General features: G+C 49.3%; 1 protein-coding gene across 1 annotated transcript; it reads left to right on the plus strand.

The window, feature by feature from the left end:
• The first annotated feature begins 611 nt into the window (after positions 1–611).
• On the plus strand, positions 612–23,755 carry TECTB (tectorin beta). The gene is made up of 11 exons (XM_061565100.1): positions 612–956; positions 7,260–7,450; positions 8,822–8,976; positions 10,672–10,744; positions 11,613–11,648; positions 12,620–12,723; positions 13,630–13,713; positions 14,630–14,792; positions 17,229–17,310; positions 18,868–18,903; positions 20,647–23,755. Exons 1-11 carry the CDS (start codon positions 818–820, stop codon positions 20,709–20,711), a joined length of 1,128 nt encoding a protein of 375 aa, XP_061421084.1. The 5' UTR covers positions 612–817; the 3' UTR covers positions 20,712–23,755.
• The last annotated feature ends 2,594 nt before the right edge of the window (positions 23,756–26,349 follow it).

The following is a 26,349-nucleotide window of genomic DNA, read 5'->3' on the forward strand; positions in this document are numbered from 1 at the left end:
AAGTACGCCTACGGAGGTCCATCCTCCACACCTCCTCCACACCTTTTACTCAACGCGTGCTGAAAAGCGGCACGTACGCACCTACGTACGTTGAACTTCTTTCGCACCCTACGTATCCAACCGTGCTAATATCGGAGGTGCGGCTCGATGGATCATCGTCAAGGAACCCCCCCTCCTCACCACACACACACACGGACTCGCGGGGAATAGGGTGGGGGGGTAACCACATGAGAACAAAGAGCTGGAAAATAAGGGGCCTCATTAATCCCCTGGATTAACAAAAAGGTCCGTGCGTGTACCGTGCGCACACAGCGATGGGAAGGAGAATTGACCACCGTGGCTATTCACTCACCAACCACCCCACCACCCACCCCCTCCCCCTCGACTGACTGACAGCTGCACTTTGTGGCGAAGATGAGTGCGGGCCGCGCGCCAGCCACACAGATCACCGCAACTCAATACAGGGGGGGGGCGGGGGGCCGCCCGATCTTCCTCTTCCATGCCACAACCTTTGTCATCTTGCACCACCACGCTCATTAGGACACCCAAAACCCGTGCCCCGTTGTCTTTGAAAATCTCTCGGAGTGCGCAAGACGCCCCGGGCTGGGAGGGCGACAACTATGTGCCGCTCATCCGTAAACAGCACTCGGGAGAGGAGTTTATCTCGTCGCTGACGAGTTGACCGCGTTCAAGAGAGAGAGAACTTCTCGCAGAATCTGCGCTCCGGTCAGCACGGCGGTGGAGAGAGAGAGAGAGACGAGAGCGAGGAGAGACAGAGAGAAAGAGGCTCTTTCATGTAGGCGAGCGTCGCGAGAAGATGTGGCGTGCGTGGCATGAGGGTTCAGGCGGACGACGCTCAAGGAGACACCACATGGAGGAGGCTGTGGGCATCTCCGTGGCGATGCTGGCGCTGATCGTGGCTCACGGCGCGCTGGGCTGCAGCCCGCAAAGAGCAGGTGGGGTACCCACCACTGCCACCGCCACCGCTACCATCACCACCACCACCGCTGCACGCCACCACAATATCATCAACTGCATTGGCCTCCTCGTGCGTAATAAGGCGAGAGGGGGGAGGGGGCTCATCCTTCCAGCTGTTGGTGATGCTGTGAGCAGCTCGCTAACAGCACTTGCTCCAAAAGTCTGTTTACTGCTATACGGGGGAGGTAGGGGGGGGGGGTCTTTGTGGGCAGCGGTAGTATAGTGTTGAGCGCACTGCGCTACGAACCCAGCGACCCGAGTTCCATTCCAGTTCGCGTCCAATAACCAATTGCGAATATTTGAACCGGTCCTGGCCCTCCGCTAGAACGACTTAGCCTTAAATTAGGAGCTGGTGCGGTGTGTAAACATTAGACAAAGGCGGCCGAGGGAGGTGTCGATTAAGAAAGGACCGTACACATTGCATGACGCCAGTAACATCATCAGCAGCAGCAGCCATGATCAATCCACCGCTGGATGAAAGCCTCCCCAAACCATCGCCACGTCCTGCGCTACGATACAATCCAGTCGAATAATTTACAAATTCCTGATTTCATCGCTCCATCTCCGCAGTTCGCGGTGGAGGGGTTCAGTCGCCGGCGTGCGTTGAGCGAATTCCTGTTACCACGCGCGCACTTTGATGCCCACTGCCCTCATCACGGCCCGCACAAAATAATGCAGGGGGGGGGAGGAGGTTCCCCGGCGTAAATGATCGCAATGTGAATTGAGACGATTTCCTTTGAATGCGTTCGCTCATTTGGGGGCTTCTCGCTGAGAGCCCCAAGGCGAAGTCCCCTCTCCCCCCCCTCCCCCCCCCCGCGTGAGAGGGTCGCTGCGTGCCCGTGCGTCAATTGCGCGCGCACCCAACCATCAGCATGGACGCAAACCCCGTTCTGGGGTTGCCACCTGCTCCGTAATGAACATTTATGTACAGATGTGTGTGTGTATGTGTGTGTGTACGTGTGTGTGTGTATGTGTGTGTATGTGTGTGTAGGTGTGTGTATGTGTGTGTATGTGTGTACGTGTGTGTGTATGTGTGTGTAGGTGTGTGTATGTGTGTGTATGTGTGTATGTGTGTGCACGTGTGTATATGTGTGTGTATGTGTGTGTACGTGTGTGTGTATGTGTGTATGTATGTGTGTATGTATGTGTGTGTGTATGTGCACATGGCCTGGCACAAGCGTCGTGGTGACGTCACCGCCACTTAGTGGCGAATGGCGGTTGTTGTTGTTGTATGTGTGTACGTGTGTATGTGTGTGTGTATGTGTGTATGTGTGTGTATGTGTATGCGTGTGTACGTGTGTGTACCTGTGTACGTGTGTGTACGCCGTGCCGGCCCTCATAGATGCTCGCTAACAGCACTTGCCCCAACAGTCTGTTACAGGCTACACGGGGGATCTTTGTCTTGTGTGCTTTAACAAACCCCCCTTTTGTCAATCCACTGCTGAATGAAGGAGCTGACGTACGCCGTGCAGGTCGTGGGGATTGTTTGAAGCATACTTCACCACGATGGTTGTCTTGTGGGTGGTTGGTGAAAACGTGGATGTGCATGCACGTGAGCGAGTGTGCGGATGCGGGGAGCGGTGGCGTAGTGGTTAGCGCTACGCTGCGCGACGAACCCCGGCCACCCGAGTTCGATTCCCGCTCACGGCCACCAACACCGGTGACGATTATCTGAACTGGTGTTGGGCTTCCCCTAGGTCGTAGTCGTGTCTCTGAACAATAGGTCGCCAGCCTGTTTCTTCATTAATACAAAAACAACCCATATAGGTTGCTTGTTGGATAATCGTGGGCATTGACTATGCAGTACATTTGTATCTGCCTATGTCCAAATAATGAATCGGTCATTCCCCTAATTTCATCATAGCTCGAAATCCAAACTAACCAGGTGGGGCGTGCAGAGTGAATGGATGGGCGAACAAGAGATTAAAAACTAATTTCATTAGAACTGCTTTTTGTGTTTAGTTTATTTGTTATCCCTCCCCCCGCACCTCCAATTAGCACAGTCGGCTACGTACGGTGCGGATGAAGTTCAACATACATACAGGACATACAATTAAGCAGGCCGCCGTGCGCTATAGCGGGCGGTACCAGAAACATCCTTCCTTGTCCTGTATTTCTATGCGCACAAAGACAAAGATCACCCACATAGCCTGTAACATATTGTTGGGGCAAGTGTTGTTCGCGAGTAGCACCTATGAAGGCCGGCACGGCACACGAGGGGGTGGGTGGCCAACACCACGCCCGGCCGCCTTTGTCTCCCCCAGTGGCGATGTTTACACATCGTTTACACATCGCCACTGGCTCCTCATTTGAGGCCGAGTCGACCTCGGGGAGGCCCAGGACCGCTTTGGGTAATCGTCACCGGTGTTGGTGGCCGTGAGCGGGGAACCGAACTCGGGCCGCCAGGTTCGTAGCGCTAACCGCTGCGCCACCGCTCCGTGTTACCCAAGACTCCAGCGGGCCTCGTGTTTGTTGTGGTTAAGTTAATGAAATGGACACGCGCGCCTGCAGGCGCGGCTACACTGGAACACGCGTTCACGAGATAACGCGAGGTGTCAGAGGGGGTGGAGGTGGGGAGGGGGGTGGACTTGGGGGATGGGGGGTGCTCATTCACACACACACACGCTCACCCAGTCATCTCGATGCCGACCGAAACTGAATTTCTGGTTTCGGCCGAAAACGAAACCAGACCGAAAGTTAAAAATTGACTTTCGGCCGAAACTGAAAGTATGCCGAAAGAGGCCATTTGCCAACTTTTGGCGCCGAAACCGAATTTCGATCGGCGTCAACAGTCATCCACACACTCCTTCACAAATTCAGCCTGTAACAAACTGTCGTGGCAAGTGCTGTTAGCGAGCACCTATGAAGGCCCGCACGGCACACGAGGGGGGGGGGGGGGGTCAGGACCATGCCCGGCCGCCTTTGTCTCCCCAGTGACGATGTTCACACACCGCACAAGGTATTCATTTGAGGCCGAGTCGACCTAGGGGAGGCCCAGCACCGGTTCAGATAAGCGTCACCGATGTTGGCCGTGAACGGGAATCGAACTGGGGTCGCCGTGGATCGCGCTCACCGCTACACACGCGCACACTCTCACCTCCTTGGAGATCATCCACTTACACACACGCTTCATCACCCACTCACCCTGTCACTCAACTCACTCAGTCCCTCGGCCACTCACTCACTCACTCAATTCTATCCTGGTTACTCATTCTCACTCACTCACTCACGCATTCACCCACCATCTAACCCACTCGCCCATTCAGTCTCTCACCCACTCACTCACTCACGCATTCACCCACCATCTAACCCACTCGCCCATTCATTCTCTCACCCACTCACTCACGCCTTCACCCGCTCACCCTCTCATCCACTCACTCGCAATCTCACCCTTTCAGCCGCTCGGCCCCCGTCACTCACCCAATCACCCTGTCGCTCACTCACCCTGTCACCCACTCACCTCGTGTCTGACCCTTTAACCTACTCGCGCGGTGACTCGGAGCGGTGGATGCGGGTGGGGTCAGTGGAAAGAGCCACACGCCGTGGCGCTTGGCTGCTCTGATCATCACTAATTCACCCCTCCGTCTTGGGTGTAAAGCCTCCAACGCGGCGTTTTTTCCAGTGTCGGGGATTTGTTGGTCGTGTTTTATTCAACCCCCCCCCCCCCCTCTGCTGCTGTCGATCCCTCCCGGCGTTGAACACCGGTAACGTGGCTCGCGACACGACTTCGACGGAGGATGGAGGTGCTGCGGCGTTAGCTTGGAGTGCGCAGGCGATGCAACTGCACCGGGTCCCGCGGGCTGAAGTGACTCTGAAGGCGCTGTAATTTAAGAGGGACTAACCTCCCCCCCCCAATTGTATTAATAGTACCAGGACCTCTGCCAACCACGGACGCCACTTGTATGTATGTATTGTGGTGAACTTCTTTCGCGCCGTACGTAGCCAACCGTGCTAATCGGATGTGCAAACAACCCCCACTTTACGGAGTCAGAGGACGCCTCGGTTTTACAGAGTCAACGGGCTGGGGAATGGGTAGCAGGCGTTCTCTCGGCTTTAGCGTCATACTCCTTGGTGATTGAATATCGGACTTAGTGTTAGAGTTCACCGCCCTTCAAAACATCAAGATGCAAACTTGTTTAGGTATAAGTTTAAACAAATATATAGTCATCAACTGTTCCGAAATGTTGGACGACCCGAAATTGATGAGTTTTGTACTCTTTATATTTTAGTCGATTATCGTCATAGATGCTGTGCAAATCTTAAGTTTAGCCGCCCTTCCCGAACATCATTAAAATGGTATAATGTACCCATGAATTAGCTGTGTAAAACGTTATATATGGGTTTCTAAAGATATATATATATATACAGGTGGGAATTCGTGGATGTAGGGTGTGTGGGCATTCAGTCAGAAAATGTACCAGGCAGGTAAATGCCACCCTATATTAACGATCTCTAATTGTAGGTACATATGGTACGGTACTATATACACAGCATCATGTATTCGGAAGTTTAGGGATTCCAGTGGGCCAAAAAGTCTAATCTTTAATTCAGTTTTGTTCTCACGTTTAGGTAATGAAGCTAATACAAATATAAATGTGCGCTGGTATAGTCGCGTTTTTTAAAATTATAATAATCGGGTTTATTGGTCAATTATACGAAGCGTTTGTACCGTGAGTCATCACACTTTGTAGTTGATTATGCACCGCAACTGATGACGCGCGCCCTCTACTGGCCACAGGCAGGATCAGGTCCATGTCAAGAGTGTTCCCATCAAGAGTTACGTTTCAGAGAAAATTCATTCACATCTTAAGCCTGTGGACAAGTCTTCCGGAAAGAGCACGCGCTCATCTGGTTTCGTAATCAGATCTGAGGCTGGAGGGCTGAATGGGTGAGTTAAGGGGGGTTGAGTGGGTGACCACCGTGTCTTTTCCAGGTGTTATGGGCTGCGTCGCTGCTACTATTTCAGCAGCATCGGTGCAGTGAAATCCATTGTTTGTGCTCTACTTACACGTTTATAATTATACGGCTGCCACTCACCTGATCGGCGCGGTGAAATACGGTGAAACAACCCCCAATGTCTGCACGAGTACAACAGTGGTTTGTCAAAAGGGCTGTTGCTGTTTCTTGTGCAGCAAAATAAACCATTCTGTTTGGCGTCTGAAATTAGTTTAAAGGGTGTCTCTGGTGTAGGCCAATCCATTTCGAAGACAACGCGTACATATACTGTCAGAGCATGAGAATAGGTTTCCCCCATTTTTTCTGGCAACAAAACAGGTGTTAAGATGTTAAAACACCAAACTGAAACCTTTTACAAGGAATCATCTCTGCGTTAACGACAATACTTGTGGTCAGAATGCAAACAAAAAAACGTACTCTGATAACATATGCATTGTCTTTTAAACTGATAGGTCCACACCAGAGACAGCTTTCTTTTGAGCCTCGTCTCAAAACGGTGTTAGACCAGAGGACGCCAATCTCAAGAGACAGTGTGTCAAGTCGCCATTTCACATGTACACTGGGTTTGAAACTGCTTCTAGATTTGAAGCTTTCGTGACTGCAAGGATTCATATTCTTAGGTTTTTACGGTAAAGTCACGTAGGTAAAAAATAAAAATTAATAAAAGTAAAATTAAAATAAAATAAAAATCACGACGTTTCGGAGGCAACACACGCTTCCGTCTTCAGGTGGAACCGTCACAGCACGATAGCTGTATCAAGTGAGACAAATTCCAAGAAACCAGTCCTTGTATATATAGTGGTTGAGGGTGGGAGGAGCCAAGGTAGGCCCTGAATTATTTTTTGTGAGGTTCGGTGCAGCTGAAGCACGCTGTTATTTTACGTTTATTAATTAATTTATTATTCATTTGAATGTTTTTACCTACGTGACTTTACCGAAAAAACCTAAGAATTTGAAACTGTCAATTTCGATTTAAAGCTTTCGTGACTGCAGGGATTCATCTTCTTGGTTCTTTCGGTAAAGTCGTCACGTAGAAGGGACGTAATAAAATAATAAAAATAAAATATAATAAAATAAATCTCACGACGTTTCGGCCACAACGCAAGCAGCCGTCCTCAGGTGAAGACCAGGTCTGTCGGGGAGACAGCGTCTGAGGACGGCTGCTTGTGTTGTGGCCGAAACGTCGTGAGAATTATTTTATTATGTTTTATTTTTATTATTTTATTACTTCCCTTCTACGTGACTTTACCGAAAGAACCAAGAAGATGAATTTGAAACTGCTCCCTACCTCCCCCCACCCCCTGCCCAACCTCCCCACGTGGCAGACTACGTGTGGGTGTCGTGCTTCCCGAACACCATCACGGCGACCGTGCTCGAGTGCCCCTTCGGCTGGACGCTCGAGACGCTGCTGCTGGGCGGAGTTTGCGTCAACGGGGTCAGCAACCAGGGCTTCTACAAGTTCGTCATCCCCGACCTCACTCCCAGCGACTTCAGCTACTGCGGCACCCAGACGCAGGTCCACGCCCGCCCGCCCGCTCGCTCGCTCGGCACACTCCGCTCACTGGTCAGGGCCAGTAGCCTGACTTAGCGTGGGGGGGGGGGCAGGGGGGTGGCTTGATCCCCCCCCCCCGCTGCCCGCCCCTCCCCCTTGCCCCCCCCCCTTGGGGCCAGAGCTACGAGTTGGGGGGCCCCCCTTGAGAACCACAGTGAGATATCTTTCCAACAACAGTGTAAAATAACAACTTGTACTCTTTGGTTCTTTCGGTAAAGTCACGTAGGTAGAAAAATTAAATAAAACAAAAAATAATAGATCACAACGTTTCGATCGCAACACAAGCGGTCGTCCTCAGGCGGAAATAGATCATCCAGCAGTGGGACTGCTGAACCGGCGAGTTGCGATCGAAACTTCGTGATGTATTATTTATTGTTTTATTTTATTTTTCTACCTACGTGACTTTACCGAAAGAACCAAAGAGTATAGATTCATGCAGTCACGAAAGCTTCAAATTAATAAAGAACAACTTGTGTAAAAGAGCAATAAATTATTTTGATCAAAATGATTTAATTTAAGTTCCACGTTTTTATTGTTACTTAAATAGAGGAGTAAAGTAATATTGCAAAGAGGTACGAAATGCAGTCGTAGTGGCTGCATTTTTGCGAAGACAAGGCACCCCTACAGCGTTAAATGTTCGAGACCGTGAGCATGACGATGTGATCAGGCAAGAGGAGGCGGCGATATACAATAGCCTGGGTACGACCGTGCGAGACAAATAAAATATTGGGGGGGGCACAACCAGACCGATTTCCGCACCTTCTGAGCTGATAATGTAGTAACTACGTTTCTGGTCAGGGCAGAAACTAATTGCCAGCCGAGGAACGCTGGGAATCTATTGGTGTGATAGGGTAAAGGAACTTGGAAGTGCAGCTTAGAATGTGGCAAGAAAGCGTTGCAGGCCAAAGGTGTTTGTTGATGGGTGGTGCGTCAATGGAGGATGGAGGAGGGCAGGTTACATCGACAGGTGTTTATTGGCGTGGTACTCCAGAGGTCAGTGACTGAGAGGGGTGGCCTAACCCAGGGAACGTAAACTAAAATGACAAAATAGGCATTATTTTCTAATTGGGTAAAACAAACTCAATATTTCAAGAGCCGCGACGCACGTGTCTACGAGACAGTGGTCCTTCATCAACAACGTCACGAAGCAGCCGCACGCGGCCCCTGGCCTCACCTAAGCTCACGTCACACGGTGGGAAACGTTGAAACCCAGGTGTCGACTGAGCGATCTGGCAGAAGGAAGGGAAGGATGACCACCGCGCCCTTCTGCCATTCGTTCCAATTCATTTCGCTCCGTGTTGTCTCACGAGGAGTGCTCGTGTGCTCCCCGCTCAGCTGGTGAACCAGCACGGCACGCCGACCTACGTCTTCACGAACTGGATCACGTCCAGAGACCAGGGTGCTGGCGTGCGCTTCCAGCCCGTCAACTACACGTTCAGCTGCAGCTACAAGGCTCGCTACACCATGGAGACGGCCGCCTTCGACCAGAGGCAAGGAATGCCCCACGTCCGGGCTCATGGCTGGTCACGCCGCCGCTGCGCTGGTTACGCCGCGGTGGCGAGATGTTCACTTTTCTAAAGGGGCCTCCGGTTTTTCCCTCCACATTTAGAATCGACGCGCGTTTGAGAGTATTTGGCTGCGATACGTTTCCACGTGATAAGCCATTTCGTTGAGCTATCATTTGTGGCGAGGTCGATTTTGAAAAAGAGCTATAGTGCTCAGTGGGCCTCACCTGGTAAAATACGAAAAAAAAGTTAGTATGTCCATGCTGTGCTCTCTGAGACGAGAATGCGAATGTGTAGAAATGTTTTCAAATAATAATGAACACTCCTTTGTCATAATTGTTTTTTTACCCTTCTATCTGGCAACAAAACTGACACCTTTTTTTACAAGGAGTCATGTTTACATAGACCACAATACCTGCAGTCATAATGAAAACAAAAAACATACCTCTGATAATGTGCACTGTCCTTGAAGTTGATTGGTCCACACCCGAGACAGCTTTCCTTAGAGCCTAGTCTCACATGGGTTGGACCAGATGACGCCTTTTGGCATCATCCTTGTAAAAAGGGTGTCAGTTTTGTTGCCAGATAGAAGGGTAAAAAACCAATTATCATATTTTTACTGGCAAATGAGGTTCCAATGGTGTAAACTCCTTTGTCAGGCTGTCGCTGGTTGAAAGCCCTCCTCGTGCCGCGTCGGTCGTGGGCGATTCTTTGACCATTCTCCGCCACACCAGTCAGTGCTGGTTGATGAAGGAGAGCGAGGGGATTGGGACTGGCTCAGATATGACTCTACACCGATGTGAGCTGCGAAAACCAATTCAGGTTCGCGGGATATTGTAGCGCAGTGTTGCGGACCACTGCGCCACCAATCCACCTGGACAGTGTAAAGCGTAATGTAGGTGTTTCAATGACGATGATGAGGCTGAGGTCAGAGCCTCAGTAGATTTAGCACAGTGGGGCCAACTCTTGCTGGCACGTTGGAGGATCAGTGTGTGACATTGACACGTGGACTCAGAAACACTACGTTCAGTTGTCTGCATGGACCCAGAAAGACATTTTATTTCAGTTGATGTTTCATTTTTCATTGCCTGTTAACTCTAACCATTGGTGCAGGTTGGTTGTATTCATGTTGAACTTCTTTCGCACCGTATGTAGCCAACCGTGCTAATATGAGGTGCGGGGGAGGACAACAAACTGAACACAAAAAGCAGTTCTACAGAAATTAGTTTTCAATCTCGATGATTTAAAAGTACATAGCTCCACCAGCTTCCTAATATCTGAAGGAAGAGCGTTCCAGACGGCCGCGGAAATGCATCTGAAAATGCACAATTCAGTGACCGTCTCTGTTCAATGGTTCGCAGCCAAAAGCCGCTGTGAGGATGACCGGTGTTCGCGTGATGGTTCATGCTCCTTGACGATCGGCGAGCACTTTGTGTGTAATGAGTGGGATCTCATGATTTACTCGTTCGGCTACCGGACGCTAATGCAGCTCAGTTGACACCGGCCCTGGAACAAGGAATGAAATGGGGGGGCCCTCTGTTCAATTCCATTGAGCTTAAGGATATGGGCCCTTCTGGCCCGTGGTCCACGGCGCAGTTGCACCGCCTGCGCACTTTGATGAGCCATGCCACCGACTGTAACCCACGCTCACACTGCCACGCGATCCTCTGTCGTTTGCAGCGTTGCCACAATATTCGTCAAGAACGGCAGCTGGGGATCCTTTGAGAGTCAGCTGTCTATGAACATCTTTTCTGTGAGTGTCTGCACGTGCACACGCACTCTGGCAGCCTTTATGGTATCGGGGTGCCACAGTGGCGATAAGTTGCCTCCCTCGCCTGGTATACGGGAGGTCGTGGGTTCAACCCCGACCTTGACGCCTGCATATTTGGAGTTTGCGTGTTCTCCCCGTGATCGCGTGGATTTTTCAGCGCGAATTACAGTTTTCCCCTCCACATTTAGAATCGACATCACGCGTTTAGAGTATGTCGCTGCTATATATTTCCACACGACGATAAGCCCACTTCATAGAGCTGTCCTTTGTGGCCAGGTCGCTTTCCGATAAAGAACTATGAAGCTCATTGGGCCTTACCTGGTAAAATATTCATACAAATTTAGAGGCCCCAAAAAAATAGACATTCTCCAAAAAGCGTGATATGGGCCCTATAATGGGACGTTGGGCCAGTACATCTGTCCACTGTGATAATGGGATTCCACTGCAAATGTATTATTCAGGCAATTGAACAAGTCACTGCCACATACCAATTGCTTCCGATATTTGTCTTACCATAAAGTCTGCCACACCACACGTTCATACTGCGCTCGTACAAAACAATGGATTGTTTCACGTAGAATATTCACAAACTACTTCGTCGTTGTGTGTGCTGAGCTTCTTAAACGTGCAGCGGGTTAAAACGCCGTGAAGTTTAAAGTCACTCTCTAGTTAGAACCTCGATTATCTGATTGCAAACTTAGATTTCTTGTCGGTGTACGAGACGCGTGCACTCCACGTGGTCCCTGCTGTGTGTTTACGAATTTCTGCACCGCGGAGTGAACAGCGTCGCTCACATTTCGTTTATTTTTCTCTTCTTTCCTTCTTTTTTTCCACTCTCTTTTTCCTTAAGGGTCCTACGGATAACGGACGCGTTCGGATAATCGAGGTTCGGAAAACTTTGACGCTATGACCGCGAATTTTGAGGCCAATGCATGAGGCTGCGGTGGCTATCGTGTTTTGTGGTTCCCTGCATCGTTTTGATTGTTGGGTTAATGAAGCCCCTTTAATTTAAAAATGGAAATTGATTGTCATTTTGTAAGGGCACTGACGATAATGAATCGAGGTGTGCTGTCAATTGAGTCGCTCATTTGCATGGTTTGCGTGTGTACCGCATTTCAAACAATGACGTGACCGTTTTTCTTTAACACCGTAAGGTAAAACGCTTGAAACGTTACAGTAGAAATACGATCGCATTCCTATATCCTAAAGAAACGGCCCTTTAACAGCGTTTAGCTCACCAGCATGTCAGTTCACCAGCGTTCACCAGCATTGGTTCAAGCAAGCTTGACTCTGCTGATGATCCACTCGGAGTTGCTTGCACTGAATCAATGCTGCTGAAGTCATTCGCTCCCAGAAGGCCGTGTGGCTCGATGGGCTGTGTACATAATACTTTTATTTTTAGTGTCACGTGGAGAAACGAGACGTATGGAGGAGGCGCGTTGTCCGCTTATCTCCTTTCTAACGTATTTATTACGTTCGTACACTCCGTAAGATAGCCCCAGTAGCGTATTTTCACGAGTGTGTCATTTCCATCAAAAAATAACACAGCCACGTTAATGGAAAAGTCTCGTGGCACGAGAATGAAGGCTCCGGTTTACGTGCGTGTCTGCGTGTGTGTGCGCGTGTGTGCGTGTGTGTGCGTGTGTATATGTGTGCGTGCGTGTGTTGTTTGCGGTGTGAGGTGGTGCGTGGCGTGTGTCGATTGTGTGTGTTTGCGTGCGGCGTGCGTGTGTGCGTGCGTGCGTGCGTGTGTGCGTGTGTGTGCGTGCGTGTGCGTGCGTGTGTGTGTGTGCGTGCGTGTGCGCGTGTGTGTGCGCGTGCGTGTGTGTGCGCGTGTGTGCGTGCGTGCGTGCGCAGAACTCCAAGTTCTCGGTGCTGAAGCCGGCTCCGTTCATCGTCGACGCCTCGGACATCGGCTCCATCGTCTTCATCGGCATCGAAGCCAAGGGGCTGAGCCGCCGGTGCGGGAAACCCTCGCTAGCCCGAGGCAGCAGCCTCCTCCTCCTCGCACGGCCAAGCCGAGCCTATTGCCTTCTCCCGGTCGCTCTGCTGAGATGTGGCTCCCCCACCCCCTCCCCACCCGTCCCCACCGAGGCCACAGATGAACGCACGCACAGGGAGGGAAGGTTGCCTCCTGTGTTGAATACCAACGCGTGAGAGGAGCCCCTACGCCGATTCGCCAACAGGGGGGGGGGGGAGCGGTGGTGATGGTTGGCCTCTGTGTCTTGGCACTACCGTGGCAAGGGCGGGGTGAGGCGAGGTGGTGCGGCCAGGGGCTCCTGATAGGGGTGTACCGTGGCCGACTGCGTCGCTGCAATGCGGCGTTCATCGTTGCAAGGATCGCGTGGCCACGGGCGGTCTTTGGGTGGCCTTTAGTGTGGCCCCGCACAATGCACGAAGAGTGAAAACGCCCCCCTCCCCCCCCCCCGCCGTCATCATTGTGCCGTCATGCCCAATAATTGTTTAAAATGTGCGGCGGACCTCGCACACTGACGATGTCTTGTCGGCTCACCTTGGATAACGAGTGAAGGACGCTGCCGGGATGAGCTCAAAGCGAACAGTGGCTGCTGGTGGCTTTAAACAATATCGGTGGTGGGGGGGGGGGGGGGGGGTGCAGGCAGCCGCAACACCAATGGGGTGGGAGGGGGGGGGCTTCCTCCAACTTCTCTCTTTATTTTTCTGTCTCTCTTGGTTCTCCGCGTCGATGTTGACTTTTGTGTCTCTTCCGCTGCCCCGTACATTGTCGTCATCAATAGTTGCATCGTCGGCACCCCTGGTCAGCCACTACGATCGTCCCCCTCCACCGCCCCCCTTAGTCCCGAGACTAGTTCCTCCGTGGTCCTGACAACGGGATGTGTCTTTGGCAGATTCAAGATCGTGATCTCAAAGTGCTGGGCCACCCCTTCCACCAACAGCAACGGCAGCATGAGCCTGTCGCTCATCCACGCAGAGTGAGTCGATGCCAACCGCTCGTCTCAGTCGCAAGCTTCGTCCTCACCACTTGGGGCGTCTTCAAGCGGCTCTCTGCCACGTTGGTGCACGGGGCGACGACGGTGGCGAGATGTTAACTACCTCTCCTCGTGTACAGGAGGTCGCGGGGTCGATCCCTTGACCCTGACGCACGTGTATTTGGAGCTTGCGGTGTCTCTTTCCACGTGGTCGTGTGAATTGTTCTCCTGGTCCTCCGGTTTTTTTCCCCGCCGCGTTTAGAAAGGTGCGTTTAGGTTATTTGGCTTCTTCTATAAATTCCCACGTGTGTGATATCGGCCACTTCGATGAGCTGCCACGTGTGGCCTGGTCGGCCTCTGTAAAATAGTTCATAGCTCAGTGGGCTTTACCTGGCTTAATACAATAGTTTAGTGTCGTTCAAAAAACATGTGCGTTGAGAGGTTCATATTCTTGGTTCTTTCGGTAAAGTCACATAGAAGGGAAATAATAAAATAATATACATATAAAACAATCAAAATTATTACGACGTTTCGACTGCAACACAAGCAATCATCATCAGGTGTGAAATCCACAGCCCATCGAAGTAGCCTCTTGCTGTGGATTTCACACCTGATGATAATTGCTTGTTATATTTATATTATTTTATTATTTCCCTTCTACGTGACTTTACCGAAAGAACCAAGAATATGAATCCCTGCAGTCATGAAAGCTTTAAATCGTTGAGAGGTTATTTATGAATGTTTTATTCGTCACGAATGTTTCACTAATTTAAAAGAACTCCATCATCATTTGTTCGGGGGCACGTGTTTACGTGTCAGAGTTGCGTAACTTCACGTGAAAAAAAACACGGTTATTCTAGGCGGCTCTTAAAAAAAAACCCGCGCACCCCGTAAACCACAAGTCTTGCCCTGCGCACAGATGTCCCAGCGACAACACCGTGGTGATCTTCGAGAACGGACACTCGCAGAAGTCGACGTTCCAGTTCAGCTCGTTCCGCTTCCGCGACGTGAGCGGCACGTCACGCGTGTGGCTGCACTGCGAAGTGCGCCTCTGCGACAGCCACCGCACCGCGTGCTCCAAGGCAAGGCCCACCGGCGACACGAGAGGGCCTCATCACAGCCCCACGGCCACGTGGCCAACGACATCTCCTGCTCCACTCCCGACTGCCGCGCGCCAACCGCTGTCACGGCAACCGCTGTCACGCCAACCGCTGTCACGCCAACCAGTGTCACATCAACCGCTGTCACATCAACCAGTGTCACGTCAACCAGTGTCACGTCAACCGCTGTCACGTCAACCGCTGTCACGCCAACCAGTGTCACGTCAACCAGTGTCACGTCAACCGCTGTCACGTCAACCGCTGTTACGTCAACCGCTGTCACGCCAATCGCTGTCACGCCAACCAGTGTCACGCCAACCGCTGTCACGCCAACCGCTGTCACACCAACCGCTGTCACGCCAACCAGTGTCACGCCAACCAGTGTCACGCCAACCGCTGTCACGCCAACCGCTGTCACGCCAACCGCTGTCACGCCAACCAGTGTCACGCCAACCGCTGTCACGCCAACCGCTGTCACACCAACCGCTGTCACGCCAACCGCTGTCACGCCAACCGCTGTCATGCCAACCGCTGTCACGCCAACCAGTGACACGTCAACGCCTGTTGCGCCAACCGCCGCGTGCCAACCCCCGTCGTTCATACCACTGTAGCGTCAACCGGTGTCACGCCGACCTCTGTCGCTCCGACCGCTGTCGCGTCAACCGCTTGGGACCTGACCAGTGCCAAGCCAACCGCTGTCCCTGTCACGCCAACCATCGTTGGCCGCAGACCGAGCCAATCTGTGAACGCGCGCAATTTTGTTCATTTCGACAATGTCCAAAAGCGAGAGGGCGTGAGGTCAACGATTTGCGGAGCAGGTGGCAGACTGACCCGGCCGTCACGGTTCAGTCCAACACGTGCAAAAACTTACACTTCCTCGTTTTAGATTTCGTTATTTACTTTCCTTATATTATATATTTTGGCAACACTTCCCCTCTCAAAGAATGCTTTCACATGCCGCCTCTGGGGGATAAGTAGAAATTCTACTGCTTGCGGTGGAAAACAATTTTATATCTTAACCTGCGGTCACTGAATCCGCCTTGACTGCAAATCTACGCGCAGTCGTAAATCACAAAGGTTTTTTTTTGCACTCTTTTTCGACAGTAATTATTATGTTTTAACTTCTTGGCGGTCGCAGTGCTCGGTCGGGCTCGTGCGCCGCTATGTATAAACGTGGCCACCGCAGATAGTCGACCGGCGTGTCTCGCGTCGCTGGGTAAAGTGTGGGTCCTCCCATCCCATCCAAACGGTTTGGCTGAGCGTGGAAGAGTAGGCCAAATATACCGTCTAAGAGCAAGGGGTGGCCAAGAGCCAAAAAGTACCCTTGAGTTCTGTAAAGAGCCAAGTATATATGGAGTGTCGGATTAAGCTAGTGTGGGGCCTGTAGCATTTGTTATAAAGGTGCTCTAAATATAAAAAACACGTAAATATTAAAACACACATTTTTAACTTGCATAGAAAAAAGAAAAGTAATTACATTGTTTCATTTGCTATACATCCAGATAATACGACAAATCGCTAACCTTAAACACCGAGTCGTTCATAAACGTTGAAGGCAGTATAGTACTATAGTAATAGAGCAAGTGCAGAATCACTGAACCGGAATTGATAGCTTGAAAGCATTAGCGCGGGACCCTTGAAAGTGCGGGGCCCGTCGTATATGTAGCTACTTTTGCTACTAGGATAATCCGGCACTGTATATATGTATATGAGTAGATGTATTTTAACAGTTTTCAGCACAGCACAGGAGACATTCGTTATTCTCTGCTACTGTGATCGTGCGTTCTACGTGACGTCCCTTCGATAGAGCCGCATGTGGTAGATTAAGAAGCCGCATGCGGCTCGCGAGATGCCAGTTGGCCACCACTGTGTCTCTCTAGAGCTGCCCCTCGTGGAGGATCTTCTGCCAGAAGTGGCGTGGCCGAGAAATTGCAGGGCTGCAGCTTTATCTTTGTTACACACTGCGCACAATACCTCGCTGGTCTTGTCAAAGAGCAGCAACCATCACGCGAGCTCCGGTCATCCTCGCAGCAGCGGCTTTGGCCTGGTCATGGCCTGGTCATCGAACAAAGACGGTCACTCCATCGCAGCACTTTCAGATGCGCTTCTGCGGTCGTCTGGAACGCTCTTCTTTCCGATATTATGAAGCCACTTTAAAATAATCTAGATTGCAAACTTATTCCTTTAGAACTTCGTTTTTTGTTTAGTTTGGTGTCCTTCCCCCGCACCTCCGATTAGCGTGGCTGGCTACGTGCGGTGCGAATGACGTTCAACATGCATACATGCATAAAGTTTGCTCGGAAGATCGTTTTCGATTGGGAAAAACCGTCAGCCGAGGCTGCAGCCTCCAAATCTGTGTTCCATGCATCTGCTGAGGTCCGATTGACCCGCGGTCGTCTCTCTCTCTCTGCACCGCAGAGTTCATGCTCCTCTCGGCAAATGAGGATTGAAACCGCGGAGGACAACATGGGCACACTCACGCAGGAGTTCCAACTTAAACGTAAGTTGCACCCTCCACACGCAATAAGACAACAACAACAACCTTCACAAAAAAACCCTCTTAGCTTACGCAGGCTGTTTGGGAAAGAACCGTTTAGCGGCACGGCACACGCAGGCCAAGTGTGGCAATCTTTATTTACCCAGTGCCGATGTTTTTTTTTACACCGCACCAAGTACTCATTTTAAGGCCGAGTCGAGCTGTAGAATTCGCCTAGACCCGTGCAAATAGTTGTCACCGATGCTCTCCGTGGCCAGGAATTCAACTCCGGTTGCCAGGGTTGGTAGCGCAGTATCTCTAACCGTCACATTACCGCTCCCCGCAAACTAAAGACACGGAACTGCCAAGGGGGGTGAGGTGGGAGGGTGCAATGCCCCCCTATTCCTGACCCCTTCCCAACCATGTAATAATAATACTTTCATTTTACATATAGCGACATTCATGTCCAGCCTTTACAGAGTGTTGCCTCGTGTTCTCATGGACAACACCAGGGCCATTGTTGACACACAGGGAGGCCTTGAGTAACATCAGAATATTGTTATTCTTAGGTTTTTTCGGTAAAGTCACGTAGGTAAAAAATTAAAATTAATAAAAGTAAATAAAATTAAAAATAAATAAAAATCACGACGTTTCGGAGGCAACACAAGCTTCCGTCTTCAGGTGGAAGACGGAAGCTGGAAGACGGAAGCTTGTGTTGCCTCCGAAACGTCGTGATTTTTTATTTTAGTTTTATTTTACTTTTATTAATTTAAATTTTTTACCTACGTGACTTTACCGAAAAAAACCTAAGAATATGAATCCTTGCAGTCACGAAAGCTTCAAATCTAGAATCAGAATATTGACTTAGACTGGAGGAATCCGATGAGCTATGAAGTTCTTGCCTACAGATGTCCAGTATGGGCGTGTAGGCGGGTTAAATGTCCGGCTGCTCTCCTGAGCTCAGAGCTGCTACTGACCCCATCACCTTCGGCTGGCTACATACGGTGCTAAGGAAGTTCAAAATACATAATACACACATCACACCAATTTGTCATTTTAGGCTGAGTGGACTTTGCAGAGATTTTAGCAAAGTGCAGGCCCTGATCGCCCCCGAAGGCTTCAGTGAGGTGTTCCTGGAGATGTAAAGGGCAATATTAATATGATTATTATGATTCCCACAATTCACAAAGTACGTTGACAGAGGTCACGCGTAAGCAGACGAGTTGAGAGTGCATTCTTTGTACTCTCAACTCGTAGTACATTCTTTCCTCCTCTCCATCCGCTTCAGACAAAAAAAAGCTGCCTTGACGTTTTGACGAACGCACGCAGACGTTTCAGAATAAGCGAATATACCAAATAATATTTTTTGCGTATATCCATTCCAGAGGTCGCAACCGGGTACTCGATACCCGTACCCTACCCGATACCCGGCTACCCGTACCCGGCCGGGCACGGGTACCCGTTTGCGACCCTGGTGCGGCCGGGTACGGGTACGGGTAAGGAATCAAAACCCGTTTGCGACCTCTGATCCATTCTGATCAACTACTGATGTTGATGGCCACCCTCTTCCTGTTTGTGCAGAAAACAAGGCGGGAGCGTGTACCTGCGGTCCCAACGGTGAGCTTTGGTTAATAACTATTTAATATATTATCCTATTTGATAAAAAAAATGTCCTTCCACATCGATAAGCGATGTGCATCTTCCAGAAGTATTCTCTATTGCTCTGAAGTAATCTCACATTTTTTAAATTCAAAAATATATATTTTAATGATGCTTTCGTAATCGGATTTCTGTACAGAGCCGTAGAGCATAGCATATGGCTGCCGCCTGATGATGCCGGTTGTAATTACTGGCGAAACGTCGTACTCAGATTGTAAATGTTGTGGATTTACTCTCCAACACGCCGGTGTGCTGTACGAGTAACGAATTGGCACGTTCTGTTTACGTGAGAAACCTTACTAATTGGCTGTGTCGGGTGGTGGTGGGTTTCACGACACATCTATATTTATGCGATCCAACCCAAACAAAACCTGTATTGTAGAACTTAGCATGTTTCAAATATCGCGCCACACTGGATCGATTGGCCAATGAGTGCTATCAGTGTTTATTGTAATGCAACCTGGGATCCTTTTCATGAACAGCAAATATATATCAGCAACATGTCAGGTATTAGATTAGGTTTCCCCTTTTTTTCTGGCAACAAAACAGGTTTTAAGATGTTAAAACATCAAACTGAAACCTTTTACAAGGAACCATGTCTGCGTTAACCACAATACTTGTGGTCCGAATGCAAACAAAAAACACTGATAATATATGCATTGTCTTTGAAACTGATTAGTCCACACCAGAGACAGCTATCAAGCTGACCAATCAGTTTCAAAGACAATATTATCAGTATGTTTTTTGTTTGCATTCTAGCCGCAAGCATTGTGGTTAATGCAGACATGATTCCTTGTAAAAAGGTTTCAGTTTGGTGTTTTTACATCTTAACACCTGTTTTGTTGCCAAAAAAAAAGGGGAAACCATATTCTCATATTTTGGTACTGGCAAAGGAGGTCACATGATGTCAAGTATTGTATTAAACATTTTACACAAAAAAAATCGTACCACAAATTACAATCCCGTCAACCTCACATAGCGGATATATTTACAGAGTGTGGCAAAGCCCGTGGCTCAACAGGAAAGCGAGTGCGTCATGAACTGGGCACGCTGAGTTCGATTGCTGGCCACGACTAACGTCCAGTGACAATCTGCACCGGTCCAGGGCCTATTATCGCCTTCACCAAGCCTCTCAGACAAACGTTGATGAGGTCCCGTAAAACGACTCCCGTTCACCGACGCATTGTGGGTTGTACTTTTTTTTAACACATTCCTGCGGAGGGAGCTGGTAGGAACGTTGGGTTGCTCGGTCAATGGCCAGGGTCAACGGCGGCGTGGTGTATTCCGCAAATATGTCCGACTGTGAGGGCGGGCACAAGCCGGCGTGAGTAGGTGAAACGTTGAGTTTTATAAGGGCACCACGGGGTGACCAGCCCGTCCCCACCCAGCCCCTCCCCTCCCACCCCCCACCCAGCCCCACCCTCCCCACCCAGCCCCTCCCCACCCTCCCCTCCCCACCCAGCCCCTCCCTTCCCACCCAGCCCCTCCCTGCACGACGGACGGACGGACGGACACAATAATCCCCTGTGGGCTGGTGTAACCAGGATATTCCTACCAGTAAAAATCAATCTCAGTGGAGCGATAAAGGAGTCACTATGTAAGCCGTCGACACGACACGTACGAGTGACGAGTGAAAGTCGATCACTGTGCGAAACCCTCGGTTGGGGATTGACATCGTGGCCGGGTGTTTGATGTCCGCAGCTCTCGCCGCAGGTGTCCATTTGTTCCTTCTGCTGCCGATTGTCTTCGGAGAGGGCATTCCGTGACGACGACGACGACGGCGGTGGTGGTGGTGGGAGCTGCTGGAGGTTGTTGGTGGTGGTGATGGTGGTTGTGAGTTGGTTGTGTCGTTGACAGCGCGACAAAACGACGGCGAATTTAAGGCTTCTTCCAGGAGGAGGCGCACAAATTCCATTGCACGTTGGCCCCCGCCACCACCATCACCACGATCGTGATGTTTTGTTCCATGACTGCGAGGAGGTATTTATTTTCCATTACACCGTAGTCAGCTTTTGATTATACAGGAAAATATGGGGGGGGGGGAGGGGAATGATAGCCCAGATAGCAGAAAAAAAAGCCCGCAGATAACACGCTAATGCTAATTTGCTATTAAACAGATATTTATTGCTTACGAGATTTGAGGTGAATATTTAGACGTGCAATTTGTGTTTTACAGCTTCCTTGAAACACTGCAATCAGTCACTGAGTTACAAGTCTGGAGTTGCTACTGATAGAACCACTGGCAAAGCATGCTCCTTTGTAGAGTTTCCCACCCTTTATCGCGAGCACAGTCAATCAGCAACCCGGATAATCCACCCCACGGACCTTGCCTAAGATGACGGCCTCCAGACATTCAATATCTGCATTTCCCATATCCCCTCCCTTGGATGCTGCTAATCCTGCATAATGCACTTACACAAGTAGTACTAATCACATACCTGCATTTCCCATGGGTATGCTGGATTCCTCTTGATATGCAAATTCTTTTGTCAAGGCGCCCCTTTCCCCCCCCTTCCAACCCAGCTTATATATATGCTCCAAGCACGTGTGCTGTTTCATTCAGACGCTGTCGCCTCGACAGACCTGGTTTCACCTGAGGATGGCTACTTGCGTTGTGGCCGAAACGTCGTGAGAATTATTTTATTATGTTTTATTTGTATTATTTTATTACTTCCCTTCTACGTGACTTTACCGAAAGAACCAAGAAGATTCAATAAGCTCTCTTGCAAGCAGGGTTTGTCACACATAGTATGGACAGGAGACGTTTCCCAGCCCGATATTTACTCTTTTTTTTTAAATACACTAATAACAATGATTAATAATAATAATTTCGTACATTTAGTTAATTGCGCCATTCTTATAGCGCAGGGGTGTCGCGAAGGTGCTGTTCACACTGCACGAATTATAAACATTCAGAGGCCACGTGGCAATTGTGTCATCCCAATCGAGTAATTTGTGTATGTGGGGGGGGCGAGGGGGTTTCCAAATTTCGCAAAGTATGAACCCATGACGCCGGCACACAAATGGCCTGCACGTTTTAATTATAACGCCAGAGTGGGGGGTCTCTAACATTCTAGGCATTGCAGACGACGCGCACGCACGCACGCACGCGTGTGTGTTTCACGGTCCACGCAACCGCAGCAATAACCAGGGCGGACCGACGGATTCGAAACTTTTACAACGAGATGGCAGGCAAGCGCCGCCGTGAGGTGACTTCGAAGTACAACGCTTTTGCGGGTGACATTTGTCCGTCAATCAAGAGGCCGAAAGTTGGCAAATGGCCTCTTTCGGCATACTTTGGGTTTCAGACGAAAGTATATAGTTTCGGTTTCGGCCGAAACTGATATTGACTTTCGGTCGTCACTCGTCAACCGAAGGTCTATTTTTTAGAATATAACGCTAGTGCTACGTCTATCACTCTGCCTATCGGCCGGTCAGTCGGCGCTAGGCAATCCTATGCGATAGGCTGCAAACACACAGACACGTCAGCAGCAGCAGTAGCTTGGGAGCGAGGTTACAGCCGCAACCATGGTCTGATAATTAGAGGCCGACCGAAATTCAGTTTCGGCGAAAAAAAGTTGGCAAATGGTCTCTCCCGGCATAGTTTCTGTTTCAGCCGAAGCCAAAAAGTTTACTTTGAGTTTACTTTCGGTTTCGGCCGAAAGTTAATTTTTAACTTTCGGTTTCGGCCGAAAGTAAATTTTTTACTTTCGTTCTGGTTTCGATTTCGGCCGAAACCACAAATTCAGTTTCGGTCGGCCTCTACCGTCAACATCATCATCATCATCGGCCGTTGTCAATGTTTCTGCTGCTCTTCGTCCACGTCTTTTTTAAATCCCTACTTGCAGCAGAAGAGACCTTGAAAGTCAGTTCACAATCGAAGCAAGAATTACAATGTTGGTTACGACTACCGAACGCTCTTTAGCTCTGTGTCATCACTACCATTGCCACATTAACATTGCCACATAGGCCATGGCATTGACACTCCAGGACTCGACTTTCCAAAATGAAGTAACAACGTTTTAAGTGCGCCCTTTACAGCACATGGGTAATTCATGCCAAAGGTTACCAGCTGGACTGCCATTGTTAAAAAAAAGATGTGCTTCTTTCACAACTGACCAATGGCAGCAGACATGCATACGTAGAGCCGTTCATCAATCCACTGCTGGATGAGGGCCTCCCCACGCCCTGCGGGTCGCAGGGGTTATTTGACCATACTTCACCACGCGGGTCAGTGCGGGTTCGTGACGGTGGGGACCAGTGTTGTAGGGAGCATAGAAATACAGCACAACAGCAGATTGTGCTGCTTGTGCTGCCCATCACATAGCCCCGTAACCAGCTATGCATTGCGCTCACCCATCCGCACACTATTCAGGCTCAAGCCTGCTTACAAAGTGCTTGCCACAAACGAACCACAATACCGCACTGATCTCGTCACGGAGCATAAAACCATAAGCCATCGAACAAAGATGGATCACTGCATCGCGTGCTTTCAGATGCGCTTCTGCGGCCGTCTGGAACGCTCTTCCTTCCGATATTAGGAAGCCACTGGAGCTATGCGCTTTTAAATCTCGATGGAAAACTCTTTTCTTTAGAACTGCTCTTTGTCTTCAGTTTGTGTTCCTTCCCCCGCACCTCCGATTGGCACGGTTGGCTGTGTACGGTGCGAAATAAGTCCCAGCGGCTTTTGACCAGCCGTCGAACAAAGACGGTCACTGCATCGCGCTTCTGCGGCCGTCTGGAACGCTCTCCCTTCAAATATTAGGAAGCCACTGGAACTATCCACTTTTAAAGTTCGATTGAAAACTCATTTGTTTAGAACTGCTTTTTGTGTTCAGTTTGTTGCCCCGCCCGCCCGCCCGCACCTCCGATTAGCGCGGTTGGTTACGTACGGTGCGAAAGAAGTTCAACATACGGTACACAGAACATCAGTCGAAACAGGCAATAGATAGAACACATCGCTGCCACTCCACACACACGACTGCCACTGCCCCCGTTTTGGTCCACAGTGGCTCTGATGGCCTCTACCTAAAACCAAAAGGCTGCCTCTGGTCAAAGTTAATGGCAAACAGGGTTTATGAGTTGATAACATGCAATGAAATGCACCCAAAGGTTGCAAAGCGTTGACTAACCGTGACCCAATAGAACCCGTTGTGTCTCAACACAAGTACTGTATTGTGCAACGTTAAGTGACTAACAATATTTGTTTTATTGTTTCGCAGTTTATTTTATTATGGTGGTGGGGGGGGGGGGGCAACCCACCCCCCTCCCCACTTGGCAGCCCTCAATGGTTTATTTTTATTTCAATCCTACGTGAAGCAAAACGATGGGCTGTATTCAAGTGGTGGGCTGATTTTTTTAAAATGCTGTGGCTCATTGCCAAAGGGCCAGGGTGCACGAGCAGTGGATTTGCATAATAATTGCCCTTTTTTTTCGTTTTCATATTTTTCTGTGTTCCTCCCTCCCCCCCGTGTTATCGTAGTTATGCTTTTGATGTCAGTCGTGAGACGGGGAAATGTATTCAGAACTCTTGCACAGCAGTGTTGCAATCACTCTTTTGTAGGAGAGCGACACCCGTAGACGTGGACGTTACGGAACTACTTCTGAGGTCCAATCACGTGGCCTCTGGACCACACAGTAAAGGGGTCAGCACTTTCTCTCTCTCTCGCCCTGCTACGGAGAGTTAATGTTCTTTGAATTGACAGTCAAACTAATTTGTTTCATTCTTCAGGCTGAAATTAAGCAGATACCCAAATGCGATCATTGTTTTTGTGCAGCCATTGGTCACCATGCTGGCGACCACTTCATACACTTGAGGACCATTAGTCTAATAATAGCGTTTTCCCCCTTTTTTCTGGCAACAAAACTGGAACCTTTTAACAAGGATTCATGTTTGCATTAACCACAATACCTGCAGTCAAATGCAAACAAAAGACACGCGATGATAATATGTGCATTGTCCTTGAAACTGATTGGTCCACACCAAGGGACGGCTTTCTTTTGAGCCTCGACCCAATTGGTGTTCGACCAGAGGACGCCAAAAGGCGTACAGCTCAAAGACAATGCAATATCAAAGTAATGAGGGCTCGGGGTGAGCATCTACATAATCTACATCAGACCATTAGTCTATGAATTATTTTTTATTTAACCAGGTATGGCTCACTGAGCTAGACAGCTCTTCTTCGGCAGCGACCTCGCCACAAATGATAGCTCAACGAAGTGGCTTATCGCGTGGAAATTAATAGCAGCCAAACACTCTAAACACGTTTCGAATTGTGGAGGGAAATACCGGAGGACTCGGAAAAAAATCCACGCGACCACGGGGAGAGAGACACGCAAACTCCAAATATACATCAGCAGGCGTCAGGGTCGGGATCGAACTCACGACCTCCCGTATACTTGGCGAGGTAGTTAACATCTCACCGACTACTACCAGGATTCGAACCCAGGATTTTAACCCAAGATCCTTTATTGTACTGCATGTCTCTCTAATTTGTCTTTAGTTTCAGTGTTTATTTCGGTAGCAGTTTGTACTTACATACTCATTAACATCTAGACGCTGGCAGTGTTACTTTACCTGCACTTACGCTGCAAATAATCATGAAAACAGTAATACTGCTATGAACTTTGATTTAAAGCTTTCGTGACTGCAGGGATTCATATTCTTGGTTCTTTCGGTAAAGTCACGTAGAAGGGAAATAATAAAATAAAAATGATATAAAACAAAAAAATTCTTACGACGTTTCGACTGCAACACAAGCAATCATCATCAGGTGTTAAATCCACAGCAAGAAAATGTTCTTGCTGTGTATTGCTTGTGTTGCAGTCGAAACGTCGTGAGAATTGTATTGTTTAAGATTGTTATTATTTTATTATTTCCCTTCTACGTGACTTTACCGAAAGAACCAAGAAGATGAATCCCTGCAGTAACGAAAGCTTTAAATCGAAATATAATTTTTAATTTGTTTAATCTTTTATCTATCTACGTGACTTTACCGAAAGAACCAAGAAGATGAATCCCTGCTATGAACGTCAACATTAATAGCAAAGCTCCGTCTTCAGTTGCCCGCAAATTTGACGAGCATCAGTGATTGCACACAGTGCTATGGGTGTGCAGTGTTGTGGAGCACACCATCGCTCTATTTAAGACCGACACAGGAGGACTTCTTCACAATTCTGGCTAATCGCCTGATGAAGCTGGTTGTAATCACCAGCGAAACGTTGGACTCGAATTGTGGGTTTACTCTCCGAAGTTGTACCTTATTGGCACGTTTTGTTTACGTGACAAACCTTACCAATTGGCTGTGTCGGGTGGTGGCGGGTGAAACAACACATTTATATTTACGCCATCTAACCAAAAACAAACTTTATTATGGATAATATTGGTCGTGAAAGCCTCCTACT

This window comes from Lethenteron reissneri, chromosome 34 (genome assembly GCF_015708825.2).
Source record: "Lethenteron reissneri isolate LAM-NWPU_2019-01 chromosome 34, ASM1570882v1, whole genome shotgun sequence".
In the NCBI taxonomy this organism is placed as follows: Eukaryota; Metazoa; Chordata; class Hyperoartia; order Petromyzontiformes; family Petromyzontidae; genus Lethenteron; species Lethenteron reissneri.